Genomic DNA, 14,858 nt, shown 5'->3' on the forward strand with positions numbered 1-14,858 from the left:
GAAGCAGGGAGAGCCTCAGTTGACTTTTATGGAAGGTGTCTGGAGGTGGGGAGAAAATATGGAAAACCTCAAAACTCTTTTCTTTAAGTTCTTTTATCATGAGGCAGCATATAATAGTGATTTCTCTAACTTTGTCTTCTTTGTTACTTACCTGTTTAGAGATTAACCTACGAAGAACGAATGGCCCGTCGGTTACTAGGTGCTGACAGCGCGACCGTCTTTAACCTTCAGGAACCAGAAGAGGAGACAACCAGCCAGGTAACGTGCCTCAGGACGTTCTGCCCAGTGAGCAGGGAGCTGATGGGGGCGGGGAGAGGGCAGGTCACAGACAAGCTGTGCGGCACCATCGGGCAGCCTCGGCTGATGTTTGTGGCGCATACACCACGGGACAGGCCTGGTGCTCAGTGACTGGCACCTGTTCTCATGTCCTACTGACTGGCTTGTTGTTCTCCTTCAGGTGTCTTCCTGTTTCCCCCGTGCTCAGCTTTAATGCAGAATAGTTCAGTGTGGAGAAACATGTTTGCACTGAAAATTCATATTTGAAATAGTTAGTAAATATTTCAATATATTCTTAATATCTAGTCAAAGTAAAAAAACTCCATGCAGAAAAGCCTATGTCTTTAAATTTCTTACATGTCCAGTTATAAATCACTCAGCAGAAAAGCCTAAAATGCTGTTTTTGTCCTCCTGCTACCACACAAAACCAGCCACCTCATGAATTTGATGTGAGCTGTTTATAATCTCCTCTGCTGTGTGTGGGACCGCCAGATGCAGTCTCAAGATTAAAGGAGGTTTTGGAAACAAGGTTAAAGGGTCACATAAATCTCATGTCTATCGAGAAATGGATCTGCCTTCAAAATCTGAAAGTTTTTATATGAAATACTGCTACCATTATAGTTTCACATGAAGAAAACTAGAACCTTGCTGGAGTCTTCACTGTTTCTGTAATCAGCCTTCACCTCTCTCTTTCTGCCCCTATAGGAAGTCGGGGCTCCTCCTGCTTCTGTAGGCGGTCCTCTGGGCGCCCAAAAGGTCGAGCTCGCACCTCCCTCCTCTCCGCGTTCCCTGTGTCTGTTTTCTCCTGTTCGCCTGTATATGTGTCTTTACTGCTGCATACTAACTAACTATAAATGCTGTACCCTGTGTCTGCTTTCAGTTACTATCACATGAGCAAGACTACTGTGATGTGATTTTTCTTACCATTTATTTACAAACTTGAATTTGATTCTTGAACTTGAAATGGATACTCTCAACTGTGAATTGTGAAAAGTTTCTCATTTGTTACATATCTTTCTAAGGGAACAAGTGCTACTTCTCAAACTGACTAATTTGACAGTAATTAAACAACTTGTGTGTTTTTTGTAGTTTTATGCATACCGAAGTAGGAATGTTTTAGCGGGCTGGCTTGCCACTCTCCTCATAAGCACAAGGACTGTAGATTTCCATTTGTTGAGGCCTTGGTCACCATAGGATGTTGATGGGTTCTTTGTTTTTAATATTTCAAACAAAATTTTGACTGGACTGTCATTCCTGTTTTTCTTTTAAAGAGGGTGGAGAATTGTCTCTAAAGGTGCCCAGAGGCTGTGTGAAGGGCTGTTAGCAGCAAAGAGCATGGCGCCTCCTCCCTGTTATCCGCATGCTGAGGGCTGTGTTCAGGGTCCGGCTGCTCGCCGCCGGCACCGGCACCTTCCAAGGAGAGGCACCCTCATGAGCTTTCACCCGACAGAGGAAGTCAGGGTCCACCATCTCATTTTCATGAATAGCTTAGGAATGTATGACCATGGCCGTTTTCTTTCTTCTCCCTTTCTCCCCAAGAGAATAAAGAATTAATCTTCATAGCTTCTTGTGGGGTGGGGAATGATAGACTTGAAGGCACTTGAAACATCACATGCATTTACATCAGATGTTTTGTTTGATACGGAGTTGGGCTGGGCTGGCAGTAAGCTCTGTAGTAACGGTCCCCGTCCCAAGGGCCTTTCTGCAGGGGGGCAGACTCATGGGTGGCGGCTGCTCACATGGCCTTTCTGGTCGATCCAGGAGTACAAGGTCTCCAGCTGTGAACAGAGGCTCATCAGTGAGATCGAGTACCGGCTGGAAAGGTGCCCTGTGGATGGGCCCGGCGACGAGGCACAGTGTGGCGCCCTGCCCGTGGAGAATGGGGCAGCTCCAGGCTTCGAGGTGAAGCTGAGACACTACAAGGTCTTTGAAGGGATGCCAGTGACTTTCACCTGCAGGGTGAACGGGAATCCAGAGCCAAAGGTGAGCCGAAGACATGGCTTTTTAAGACTCATGTTTTCTGAGGAAGAGTTTAGCTCCCAAAGTACAGCATATGTGGGAGGAAGGGGTGCCCTGCCTTTCTGGGGGACGGAGCAGGACAGGGCAGGGGACTAACCCCAGGTGAATAATCGGCAAGGAGCTATGTGCACACTGGGCACGCGTGTGGCATTACCCTTGTTACTCCAAGTTACAGGGAACTAAACTGAGCTGAGATTAATTTCCCCAAGTCAGAGAGTTGGTGAGTGGCCAGGCTTGAATATGAACCCCGTGATCTGTACCATACAGAGAAGAATTCTTACCACTCACTATGAAAACTACAGATCTTTAACTCACAGAACCGAGGCTTCCTGTGTTTACAAAGGGGGTGACCTGAGGGCCTGTGGTGCTGCCTCAGCTGGGAGCCCTCGCCCTACAGACAGGTGGGAGTGCTGGGCAAAGAGCTGCCCTGTCTTCACTAGGAGACTAGAATTACTATTGTTCACCAGCCTGGCAAAGCCATGAACAGGATCACATTTTTCCCTGGAACTTGAAAGAAAAGGACCGAAAGGCACCCATGAGAAGCTGAAGCTCCCGGTCACACTGTGCCATGATACGGAGCCAAAGCTGAGAAATTAGCATGAGATCTAGTCCAGGACCATTAAAACCATCCCCAGGTTTCTAGCAGGAGTGAGCAAAAACTGCCCTCTAGGACACATTCCCAAAGTCGGGCCCCGTCAGGTGTCTGTAGGATGGAAACTCACAAGAAACGGGAAACAGCAGCCTGGGTACCACACAGCGCAGGCCACAGAGCAGCCGTGCTTAAACCGACTGAAACCAGCTTGAAAGGACCGAAGGAGAGAGCGGGTACCAGAGGCAGGTCTGTAACGCACACAGACATGAGACACTCGCTGAAATGCAAAGCTGTGCAGCGGGGAGAGGCTGGGAGAAGGCTCCGTGGGGCAGGGCCTCTCCCGTCGGTGCCCCGCCTGGTGCTCCGCGTTGTCTGCCTTTTACACTGAGGTAAGTTTACCATCGCATTCTTTCCCCAAAACCAAAAGGTAGGACAAAGAAAACAGCCTTAAATTTTCAAACCCTTTTCTACCTCCCAATAAAATGGGACTTTTAAAACAATAAACTGTTCTTAGAGAAAATTTCCTTACTATATTCTTGGCATTATTTGGGTAATTGCTGTGTATTCACAAACATGATGTCACATGCATGCATTAAAAATGAATTGGCAGCTTATGAATGAAACTCAGTGAGAAACTACATCTTGAACTTCCAAAATATTCACAAAAGATCCCATGTTATCTTTAAACCTACTTGAGGCATAAGGTCGTTGATTAAGTTCTAAGGCCACTGATGCCTGTCTTAATAACACTACGTCTACTTGGAAGACGGGCTATTGTTCCTAACATAACTGCTGACACAAGTTTAAATGTTTTCCAGCTTTAAGAGGCTTAATTTTTTAGAACTTTTTATTGTTAGATTTTCTTCTTTCATTCCTCCTTCCTCTTCTCCTTTTCCTCACTGCCGTTCTCTGTCTTCCCTCCCTGGTTTACTGAAGAACTGCCTCTTCTGTACGTGTTGTATGAATTATATTAGAATTATAAAGTATGGCATATCCACCATGTTTTTTTAAAATCCTATTTTTAGCTTATGTTTTTTTAAAAAAATTACTCTGCCCTTAACATGCTTGTTCTGAGACATGAGAAGACTGCAAAGCACATGTAAGCCACCTGCTCTCCCATGCCCCTTCCCTCTCCGTTAGCATGGTAGGTAAGAGGGTGAAACTATTGCTGGCTTCTCATTTGAAAGTTGTACCCCAAGTAGAAAGTAGGATCAACACAGCGCAATGATTTTGAAGACCTGGTAGGGTGGCGAGAATGCCAAAGAGAGAAACTGCTCACCACGCTTCCTGTTGCATCAGGAATAATCAAACCACTAAGAAGAGCAGGATGATTATTAAGTATCTGGCTTTGTATAATTCAGTGTTTACTACTCTAAGTTAATAGTGTAGTTGATGGTTAATTTTTAGGTTCTTGAGATTAATTGCAGTTTCTGTAAATTGGGAGCTAACCGAAGAACAGAGACTGGGAAAGTCCCGGCAGTCACAGCCTGATGACTGGTGCATTTATTCAGGGCAACGTGTTCCTAGCCTTTTCCCATCTTAGAGACGAAATTTCAGAAATATTTTTCAGATTCAGAGCCTTCAACAGGGAGTTGCATTTGAATGCCGGTTGTGGTCTCAATTTGGAGATTGATTTACATGAAGCAAGAAGTTCGTTTTAAAAACTGAAGGCTGTAGAGTAGGTTTCTTCTGTCAGGAATCAGAAATGCTCATGGCTGAAAGGAACAGAATTGACAGCAGAGGACTTGCAGTGACTTCCAAGGGGGACGTCTGTCCAGTTCCTGGGCGCGGAGTCTGGGCGGGCGAAGGGGGCGCTCGGTGAGCATACGGTCATGTTTCAGCTGTTGACTGATTCACGATGACAGCCTTATCTTTTGGCTACAGATTCCTAAACTAAGTGAAAAATAATAACCAAATTAGGTCCATGGACAGTGATTTTGTTCAAAAGTGAGGGAAGGCAGAAGAACCCTCTGAAGAGGTAGTCTGACCATTTTTAAAGTGTTTACTTAAAGATTTATTTTAGTTTTAATTGATTTTCATGATTTTCTATCAACCCAAGTTAAAATACTATTTGAAAATAATTAGAAGCTTAAATAACTGTGTTTCCTCCAGCCCAGTGGGGAGAGCTGACAACCTTCTGACCTCCAGGCCCTCCGCTCTTACCTCCCTCTGCCCCACCCAGTTCTGTCTCACAATTCAGCGGAATGATCAGAGTTTTCTGTCTGTTTTAGTTCTCTAAAATAACCTTTTTACCTTTATTTTAGAAGTAATTTTAATTCAGTACATTTGATAATAGAAGCAAAAAAGAAAGGTGCCTATAAAGCCACGTCAGAAATAATCACTGTCAACATTCGATGTGGCTCCCTCCACATGACACATGCATGTAAATGCCTACGTAGGTACATCACTTTTAAAAATAGAGGATATGTAATTTAAAAAAATAAGATAGAATTAAACTTGTTTGTTTCCTAGTCTTTCTGCTGAAGAATCAATTTCCTGTTCAGGTGTTTTGTTTGACACTTTAACATGAAAATTCAGATCAGCTCTGCAGGCCGCATGATTATTACTTGCCAGGCCCCCCGATGGAGCAGCACCACGCACGTCCTTTATCTTTGTTCCCTTTCACAGATCTATTGGTTTAAAGATGGGAAGCAGATCTCTCCAAAGAGTGATCACTATACCATTCAGAGGGATCCAGATGGGACCTGTTCGCTGCATACTGAGGCCTCCACCCTCGATGATGATGGGAATTACACGATCATGGCTGCAAACCCCCAGGTAACGGGGCCACAGGGCTGCTTCAGTTCTGTGCCAAGTGCCTCCAGGTGTGTATTTGGGCAGAGGAGCTATGTAGTTAAACGGTGGAGTCACACTTCTTTAACTTGAGACTATTTTCCCAAATTTTACCTCCACCTTGATTTCAGAGAATGGTAAGTCCTCTGTTTCATAAATCAGGTATTTTTCTATGTGAATATTTCTGCACATAAAATTGAGGGCCTAATGTATATACACACCCCTTAAGTAGGTCCTAGGTGAACAGGACAGAGTCCTGAGACAGAAAGTAAGCCATCAAATAAACACATAAGTAGTAGAAATTTCACATAGGATTAAGCCCTACAAAAGAAAAAAAGGAGAAAAGGATAGCGAGTGGCACACAGATGTTACAGTAGAAAAACTCAAAATATTTAAGAGAGAAATAGACCTAAATTATGGGCCTTATGTAGTGTGTAAGCAGAGACAAATTACAACTTTGATAGCACCTATGTGTAGCATTCAGGGCTTTTTGTTTCCACCCTGATTTCTCTTGTATTTGACCTTAGATTTAGGGTCAGAAAGCCAGCTGGCTACTTAGAATTTAATAAGCACCACTGGTGACTTGTTCCAGCTCAACCCTGCAGATGCTTCCTTATTGGGTGTCTTGTGTATTTTAGGCACTGTGTTGGGTACAGGGACGCAGAAATGAGTCAGAAGTGATCTTGTACCCTCAGAGTTCAGTGTGTGATGGTAATTTTATGACATCAGCAGAAGTCATGCACAGAACATAGTCTTCTACAGAAATGAAGCTAAAATTAACAATTTTATTACATAAATAATGAAGATTGTCCAGAGCCATGTTTTGAAAGCCTCTGGTCTATTTTATCATTCTATATTGCATTATATTTTGAAGCAACTATTGCCGTAGAAAATAGTACTACTACTTTTAGCAAAGCTTGCAGACCTCTAAGCTTGCGTCGCATTCACCGCATCCCAGTGTCACACTGCCAGGTAAAGGCGCGCTTCTGCAGCAGCTCGGCTGCCCCGGGCACGGCAGGCAGCCTACCGCCCGCGAGGTTTCCGTAGTGACGCGCCTCCTTGAGGCTCCAATACTTCAGTCCATGAATACACGACCATCACCTTGAAATGTAGCCAGAATCACCACCTTTACTAAAAGGTACATTTTAATGCTTCCTTGAGTTCATGTTTGGTGTATTTGAGGTAACAAAAGTAGAACTTGCCTTTTTTTCCTGATTATATTTTCAATATGTTTCCTTGACTATCATTAACAAATTTTGATTTCAGTTTTCTGACTATTAAAAAAATAGTGGAGAATTCAGCGAAATCCAGAACTTTTCCTGAGGCTGGGTTCCTTACCCCTTCTCGCCGAGGAGGGCCGGGTCACGTGATGCCGATGGAGTCCCCGTGTTCCATAGGCGCTGCTCGCCCGCAGGGATCCCGACTCGGTTTTCCACGCATTTTCCACAGACACTGTAGACTCTCTGGAGTAAGCTGCTTATAGGACAAAAGCACATAAATGGAAAACTGCATTACGTGTCTGCTGCTTGTCCCCTTCAAATTATACTGTTGTCCTTTACATATGGAAAAGCGCTAGGCTGCGAAGGACTCGCTGCCCACGGCCGAGGGCAGAGGCCGGGCCTGGATCAGCAGCTCTGAGAATTAAACTATTGGCGAACCACAATGTGGCCGTTCCATACAGGAGGGCTGCTGAATAACCCCGTAAACAGAAGAGGAGACACAGCGAAGATTGGCCAGTCACAGAGCCCTTCTGATGACCCCGAAACGCCAGACGCCTAGCTTAGGAGGAGGAGCACGTGCTCCTAGAGTTCCAGCTCCGCCACTCGCCAGCTGTGTGACCTTGAGCAGGTCACTGACCCTCTCTGTGCCCGTTGCCTCTTCTGTGAAATGAGAGTAATAAGATGGACCTAAGTAAGGCATGTGAGGCGCCCGGCTCACCTGGCATATATGCCTTCAGTGAGCACCCACCCCAGGGACTGGGCCTCGGCTGAGAGCGCCCACTGTTCCTGATGGCTGTTGGGACATGAGAGTCTTCTGACCTCCAGCCTGCCTCTTCACCATCCCGATGGAAGGTGGAAGGAGGCTGGCAGCCAGCGTGCTGTGCCATGGCCACAGGCCTGCAGGGAGGGAGCTGGAGGCTGCGGCCGGGGCCTCCCCCAGCACGAGCCTCCTGGGTAACCCTGTCCATGCTGCTGGCCGAGCTCTGCCTCCCACCTGTGCCCCAGGCACAGAGGCCGGACAGCTCCGGGTCTGCAGTAGGCACAAAGCACCCCAGGGGCCTGGTGACCAGAGCAGTTCCCGGGCCGGGGGAACTCCCCCAAGGTCTGCTGATGCTGCATGGAGGCTAAAGTCTCCTTTCCTCCCCAAACAACCAAAGACAGGCACGGGGAACCAGAGCTGAGGCCCCAGCCTGAAGTGACTGAGAGAAAACTGTGGCCTTCAGCCCCCTGCCGGGTGATTCTGACCACAGGGGTAAAACTGCTCTGCCCAGGGCTCTTCCTGGGCTGGCACGTGCGGACACACCAATGCAGGTTTTGGGGGCCATCACCTGAGAGTGGGATATGCTTCACTGCCCTTTGGGAGGACGAAGTGACCTCAGATTCCTGTGGCCTGACCCTCCCTGCGGCCGCCATCCGCTGCAGAACACCACAATAGAAGCGTTTTACTGTCGTCTGTCACCGTCTCGGCTTTATAACATGCTACTGGACATGAGTCCTTGCATTCCTGTAATTTGTGAATTAAAACACGATTAAAAGAAGCATGATCTAAGTAGGTGATGACTGAAAAAAGTAAAAGCTAAATTTTTCAAGATTAAACCCCAAAGTGTAACATGCAGTCAGTGGAGGACTGAAGTTGACCCCCACTTCCTTGATGTTGCCTTTTGGTTACCTTAAGGTTTTTTCCACATTTTAAAAGTATTTGGGTTTGAAAGGGAGATAGCTACGTCTGTTTTTTCTGGTGCGCTGTAGCCTGTGTGATGTGAAGTGACCAGGGCAGAGAGGAAAAGGCCACAATGGAAATCGGTTCAGTGATGAAACGGATGGCAGAGCTTTCCTGAGCAGCAGTGCCAGCAGGAAGCGGCCGGGTGAAGGGTGGGCACTGCAGAGTGAGAGACGCGCGCATCCTGCCGGGGCTGATCTTCGGGAGGAGGAGCCACGTTAGACACTGTCGGCCACGCCCGGATCCTGCTCGGGACAGAGCGTGTGACTCTAGCCGCCCCGGCGGCCGTGAGGGACCCACTCAGTCCCACAGTCTGCAGGACAAGGCGTGACTGTGACAGGAGGAGGATCCCGGATACAGCCAGGCTCCAGTCCTGAGGCACAGCTCCACCCGGATGGGGGGTCTGCGCTGTGTCTGTGTCTGTGTCTGTGTCGTTGTGTTGCTGAGCCGCCCAGCACTGTCTGTGAGCCCCTGGCCTGCGGGGGGCTGTCCAGTCTGACGTTCCCTCAGCCGCACCGTGTGTACTGGCGGTGAGCTTTTACAAGGCCCCCTGTGCAGCAGTGAGATTTCATAAGCAGGGAATACAAACGTCATCTCCATAGTATAGAAATAACTGGCCTTGCAGGAGGCCTCAAACAATCTTTACAAGCTGTATATTTAATACAGAATCACGTTAAGATTCAGACTTATTACTTACTACAGCTTTACACTCTGGCATTGTTTGGAATAGAAAAGTAACACAGCTGAGTTATATTTTAAAAGTTGGTTTGTTGATCGTGTTTTGTTTCAGTGTTATAAGGTTTCCTGGCTCATTTCAAGCTTCACTTTAAAGATACTCCCATTATGACTTCATCATGTGTTGATGATGAAGAAGGTGGAAACTAGATTCTGAGGGCAGATTTGACAGCATGAATGTGCGTCAGAGATGACCGCTAATCCCATGATTACTAGGGTTGATTGGCACATTAGTTTGATTAAAATTAATGCTAGTTTTGTATGATCTTCCTCTTAAATCAGACACTCACACTTAAAAATCTGAACTTTCAATTGTACACATTGGAGGCATCGTTTCAAAAATGCCTCATTTGATTCTAGATTTTCTTTTTCAAATAAAAATGTCAAAATTACATAACTTATTAGTTTGGACACTTTCTAAATGCTCCTAGTCACTTACTGATTAGTACTATATCTAGCCAGTAACACTACATTATCAAACTAATAGTTCTGCCTCCTGAAGATCACACCTTTCCCCTTCATGTTCAGACACAAAACACAAAGGGTGTCTGTGAAGGATGGTATACAATTAAGAGGTGATGAATGATATAAAATTTGGGGATGTTCTAGGGCAATATTTGTGTATATGATTCTAAGCAGTAGCAGTAAAAATCCTGAAAACATTGCAGAAATGTGCAATTGTTAAAGGCCAGCCATTTACCCTGCTTGGAGAGGAGAGAGGAGGCCGTTTACATGGAGCCCAGGGAGGTGCTTAGAGTCGAGTCGGGCATCTCTCACCTCAGACGACAGACTGACTATACCTGTGTGCCTGGCACTTTTCAGGCACTAGTGTAAGCTAAACGATGGCTCTACTTGTCACATACTCTGCCTACTGGGCAAAAAGTATTTTGCTGCTTCTCCTTTGGAGTAAATTACATCCTAAGACAAAAAAACAGCCCCTGTACATAGGGAGAAAAACACGTGAACAAAGCCATTCTGGGGGGCCCTTTCATACCCATCTCGTCGTTAGCATGTCCATGGTAACTGCTGTGGTGACTCGGCATCTTGAGCTTTGTGTGCAGAGCACAATGCCAAGTACCTGTTAACTCAGTCTTGGCGGGAGCCCACGCAGGGCTGACTCTGCGGTCCTAGTGTACCCGCGAGGAAACCTACAGAAGGCTAAGTCACTCTCCCATCAGGGACGACCCAGAGCTGAGGCGCATCTCGTGCAATTGTCTGGGGCCCAGTCGGGCCGCGGGCCCTGAGGGGAGTGGAGGCATGGGAGGGACGCTGAAGGGAGGCAGAGGCGGCCTCACGCCGAGTGCGCCCACGGAAGACACTGCCCAGAGCCCCCGAGTGAGGGGCCTGGAAACAAACTGACTGGCGTCCATGTGTGTATAATTCGTCGAGGGTCGTCATTTTAAATGCCATCCTAGATAAACAATAAACTTTCTGTAACAGTTCAGAGAAAAGCTTTGGCACTCAATTTCTTTCAACAGTTTTTCTGAGGAGTTTAACTCAGGGAAGCACATTTCTGAGGGGTCTCCGTCTGCGCTCCTCTGACACGCTGACCAGTCAGCAGTTATATGGAGAACAGGACAGTGGACGTGACAGTGCACGGTGGTCAGCTGTGCAAACTAAGTGACTTCTTTTCCTGCTCTCTCTGACAGGGTCGCGTCAGCTGCACCGGGCGGCTGATGGTCCAGGCTGTCCACCAGAGAGGCCGTAGTCCCCGCAGCCCCTCCGGCCATCCTCATGTCAGAAGGTATCGCAAATCTTCCTTCCCGTCGGTGCACTGTTATTATATCACTGCTGTAAATTCGACATTAGAAGAATCATGGTGTGACCACAAAAGGGAACATAATTGGAAGACAGAATGTGAATACATCTTAAAGTGTACAGAGTGTACGGCTCCTTGCTGGCAATGTTCCTTTGCCATTCAGAAAGATACACCACCCCTAGTTTGTTAAATAGGACCCAGTTTCTTTATGAAGAAATCAAGACTCAGCACATCGTGAAAATACTGAGAAATGGCACACAAACTTCTCTAACCAACAGCTGTGTGGACTGACTGCTATAAACTACTGCCACAGATTTCTTAAATCAGCTAATTTTTCAATGTTCATTTTTCAGTCAGTCCAAAACACTTTTACACCATAATCTTGTAGGTAAGGTTTGTCATATTTAAAAATGTTAAATGCTCGACAAACGCCCACCAGCAGTGTGGAGTGTGGTATACGTTATTGCAAGGATGCTGGCAGAATAACGATGAGCGGAGGGAGGGGAAGTGTTACGTCGTGGTGACGTATTTGCACTTGGGAAAGAATATGGTAAGTTGAAAAAAAATAATAAAATAAAAAAAAAAAAAAGAATATGGTAAGTCGACCATAGGTATTGGAGACATAGTGCCTGAGTAGTGCAGGCCGGGAATGTGGGGTCGCAGATGCGGACACCTTGGCTCTGTGCACTGCACAGACCTGAGGGTCATGGGCGGCCTCCAGCAGGTCTGCCGGCACCCCCTCCCAGCTGCAGCTGCTCGCTGTGCGTCACTTCCACCCCTCGGAACATGGGTGGCTTTTCCTTACTGCTGATCTTGTTACGACCTGTGATGAGTGAGTGTGACTTGCCAAAAGCTCGGAGGATGGCCAGCTTTTTGTAGCAATAAAGTATTTCCTGAGGAGCATACACTGTTGTATCAGACACGATGCTGTTGCACACTTACCAGACTGCAGAGGGATGTACACACCTTGCTGCAGATGTATTTGCTTATGCGCTGGGTGACCGAAAAAGGCATTTGACTCGCTTTCCCACGATACTTCCTTTATGCGGCTGCCTCGGACCAAACCTGGACACCAGCTGGGTGTGCAAGCGCTGACTTAGGGCCCTGGAGGGCAGGCAGGGAAGCTGTGGCAGCACTGCGCAAATGGGGTGCCTGCACCCCTCGTGTGACGGGGTCCGCAGGACCCTTGGTTCGGCATTTGGAAGACAGGCCTGGCCCCTGAGTGTGTGGGTGAGATTCCAACTCGCGGCTGTGTCTGTGGCTGTAAGCACACGCCTCTTGGTTTCCTCCAGCTCTTCCTGTGGACTCAGGGCATTCCAGAGTTTCCCTCTGTGTCTGCTGGAAAAGCATTTGGCTCATAAGTTAGGGCTGTCCTCGGAGAAGGGTAAACTTTGTGAAAAAGCTGATAATTACCGGCCTGTCACACCAATCTTTCATTTGCTCTCCCTTGCTTCTTCTGCTTAAGTGTCTTAAACTTACTTTTAGTGATTAGTGGCAAATTTGTATTCACATTTCATTCTTTATTCTTTTTTTTTTTTTTTTTTAGATAATTATTTTTTATTGAAGGGTAGTTGACACACAGTATTACATTACATTAGTTTCAGGTGTACAACGCAGTGATTCAACATTTATATACATGATAATTCTAGGTACCAGCTATCACCATACCAAGTTGTTACAATATTTTGACTATATTCCTTATGCTATACATTACATCCCGGTTACTTATTTATTTTACAATTGGAAGTGTGTACTTTTTTTTTGGTTGTTGTTGTTAGGGCATCTCTCATATTTATTGATCAAATGGTTGTTAACAACAATAAAATTCTGTGTAGGGGAGTCAATGCTCAATGCACAATCATTAATCCACCCCAAGCCTAATTTTCGTCAGTCTCCAATCTTCTGAAGCATAACGAGCAAGTTCTTACATGGAGAACAAATTCTTACATAGTGAATAAGTTACATGGTGAACAGTACAAGGGCAGTCATCACAGAAACTTTTGGTTTTGCTCATGCATTATGAACTATAAACAGTCAGTTCAAATATGAATACACATTTGATTTTTATACTTGATTTATATGTGGATACCACATTTCTCTCTTTATTATTTTTAATAAAATGCTGAAGTGGTAGGTAGATACAACATAAAGGTAGAAAACATAGTTTAGTGTTGTAAGAGAGCAAATGTAGATGATCAGGTGTGTGCCTGTAGACTATGTGTTAATCCAAGCTAGACCAGGGCAATAAAACATCCACGTATGCAGAAGATTTCTCTCAGAACAGGGAGGGTGAGGTTCTAAGCCTCACCTCTGTTGATCCCCAATTTCTCACCTGATGGCCCCCCTGCGACTGTGCCTGTCTTAGGTTGTTCCTCCCTTGAGGAATCTTACCCGTCTCTGGCTAACCAGTCATCTTCCGGGGCCATACAGGGAAATGTTAAGTTGGTAAGTGAGAGAGAAGCCTTATTGTTTGAAATGGTTAGCTTTTTATTTCTTTGCATATTTATGCCCTGTGGCTTCTATGCCCAGCATTTGTCTTGAGGTATCTTTACCACTTGGAGGAGTTATGATACTCGGTAAATTTGATATGAGGCACGAATTCTATTTAAGAATTTGTTGTAATTAGGAAGGAAGAAGAAAAGCTATAGAAGTAGCAGGCGGGAGAAAACATGGGAAGATTGATTATTTCTTTGACATATCTTCTTGTAGAGTAACTTCAGCATGTATAGATTTTAAGCTACTACTTAAATTGTGCACACACATTAACATAATAGGAGTATAGTTACATAACCAAAGCATACCTGTAATTACCAGCCATCTCCAGTGAAACCAAGAAAACCAGTTAGGCACCCTAGGCATTTGTGAAAACTTATCAATGATATGATGGTTATTATCTAACTGAATTTGAATAGTTTGAGAAAAATCAGACAAATTAAAACAACCCATTCCTGGGCACTGTTCACATCCCATATGTTCTTTTAACAGTAAATAGTCTGTAGTTGTAAGATTTTGGAGCGCTACAATTTGCACTTCTCCTAATTCTTGGTTGAGTTCCAACAGTATAGATCCAGTCAAATTTGTTGTTTTACTGTATGCACAGGCCAGCTTAGATGTCTCCTTCATTCCCATGGCAAGTCCAGGAGCTGGTGGGATGAGTGCATCTACAGCTGTAGCAGTGCGTGGATCTTTGTTGGGGTTTTTTGATGATCATCTTCTGGCATGAGTCTTCCAGAGGGTGCAGATGTTGGAAGTTCTCTTTCATATCGTATCTTAGTTCATTTTCGGGGTAGCCAAATTAGGCTTTGATCCTCTGTATAAACACAAACAGACCCTTTGCCTACACTTTTATATGTCCTTTATATCATTGTGTAGAACTCATTAGAGGTCACCACATAGGAACTGCATTTTTTTTTTTTTAATCATTAATCTACACTTACATGACGAATACTTTGTTTACTAGGCTCTCCCCTATACCAGGTCCCCCCTATATACTCCTTTACAGTCACTGTCCATCAGCGTAGCAACCTGTTGTAGAATCACTACTTGTCTTCTCTGTGTTGTACAGCTCATTCTTTATTCTTAAGTCTTCTCTGCGATTACTTTAATTGTATTGCTCTTCAATGTACCTCTGCCAACATACTTTAAAAGCAAGGGAGATGCAGTCTGGGAGATTCTCACAATTCTGCTTCAAAGCCAAAAACAGTGTCTCTAAGCACCTGTAATTTGTTTTCCTGGTTAATGTGA

The 14,858-nt window shown here is 45.5% G+C and overlaps 1 protein-coding gene across 8 annotated transcripts in view; it reads left to right on the forward strand.

Annotated features, from left to right (window-relative positions):
• Window positions 1-14,858, forward strand: part of PALLD (palladin, cytoskeletal associated protein) — a 315,678-nt gene that overhangs the window by 292,747 nt on the left and 8,073 nt on the right. For 6 of the 8 annotated variants that reach the window (XM_036890918.2, XM_036890924.2, XM_057501241.1 and 3 more), the window contains 5 exons: window positions 160-258; window positions 982-1,032; window positions 2,038-2,259; window positions 5,516-5,665; window positions 11,005-11,099. In XM_036890918.2, the coding sequence (XP_036746813.2) occupies window positions 160-258; window positions 982-1,032; window positions 2,038-2,259; window positions 5,516-5,665; window positions 11,005-11,099 (617 nt within the window). The remainder of the gene's footprint in view (window positions 1-159; window positions 259-981; window positions 1,033-2,037; window positions 2,260-5,515; window positions 5,666-11,004; window positions 11,100-14,858) is intronic. The other 2 variants (XM_057501197.1, XM_057501341.1) reach the window with 1 other exon arrangement.

This window comes from Manis pentadactyla, chromosome 1, assembly GCF_030020395.1.
Source record: "Manis pentadactyla isolate mManPen7 chromosome 1, mManPen7.hap1, whole genome shotgun sequence".
Lineage (NCBI taxonomy): Eukaryota > Metazoa > Chordata > Mammalia > Pholidota > Manidae > Manis > Manis pentadactyla.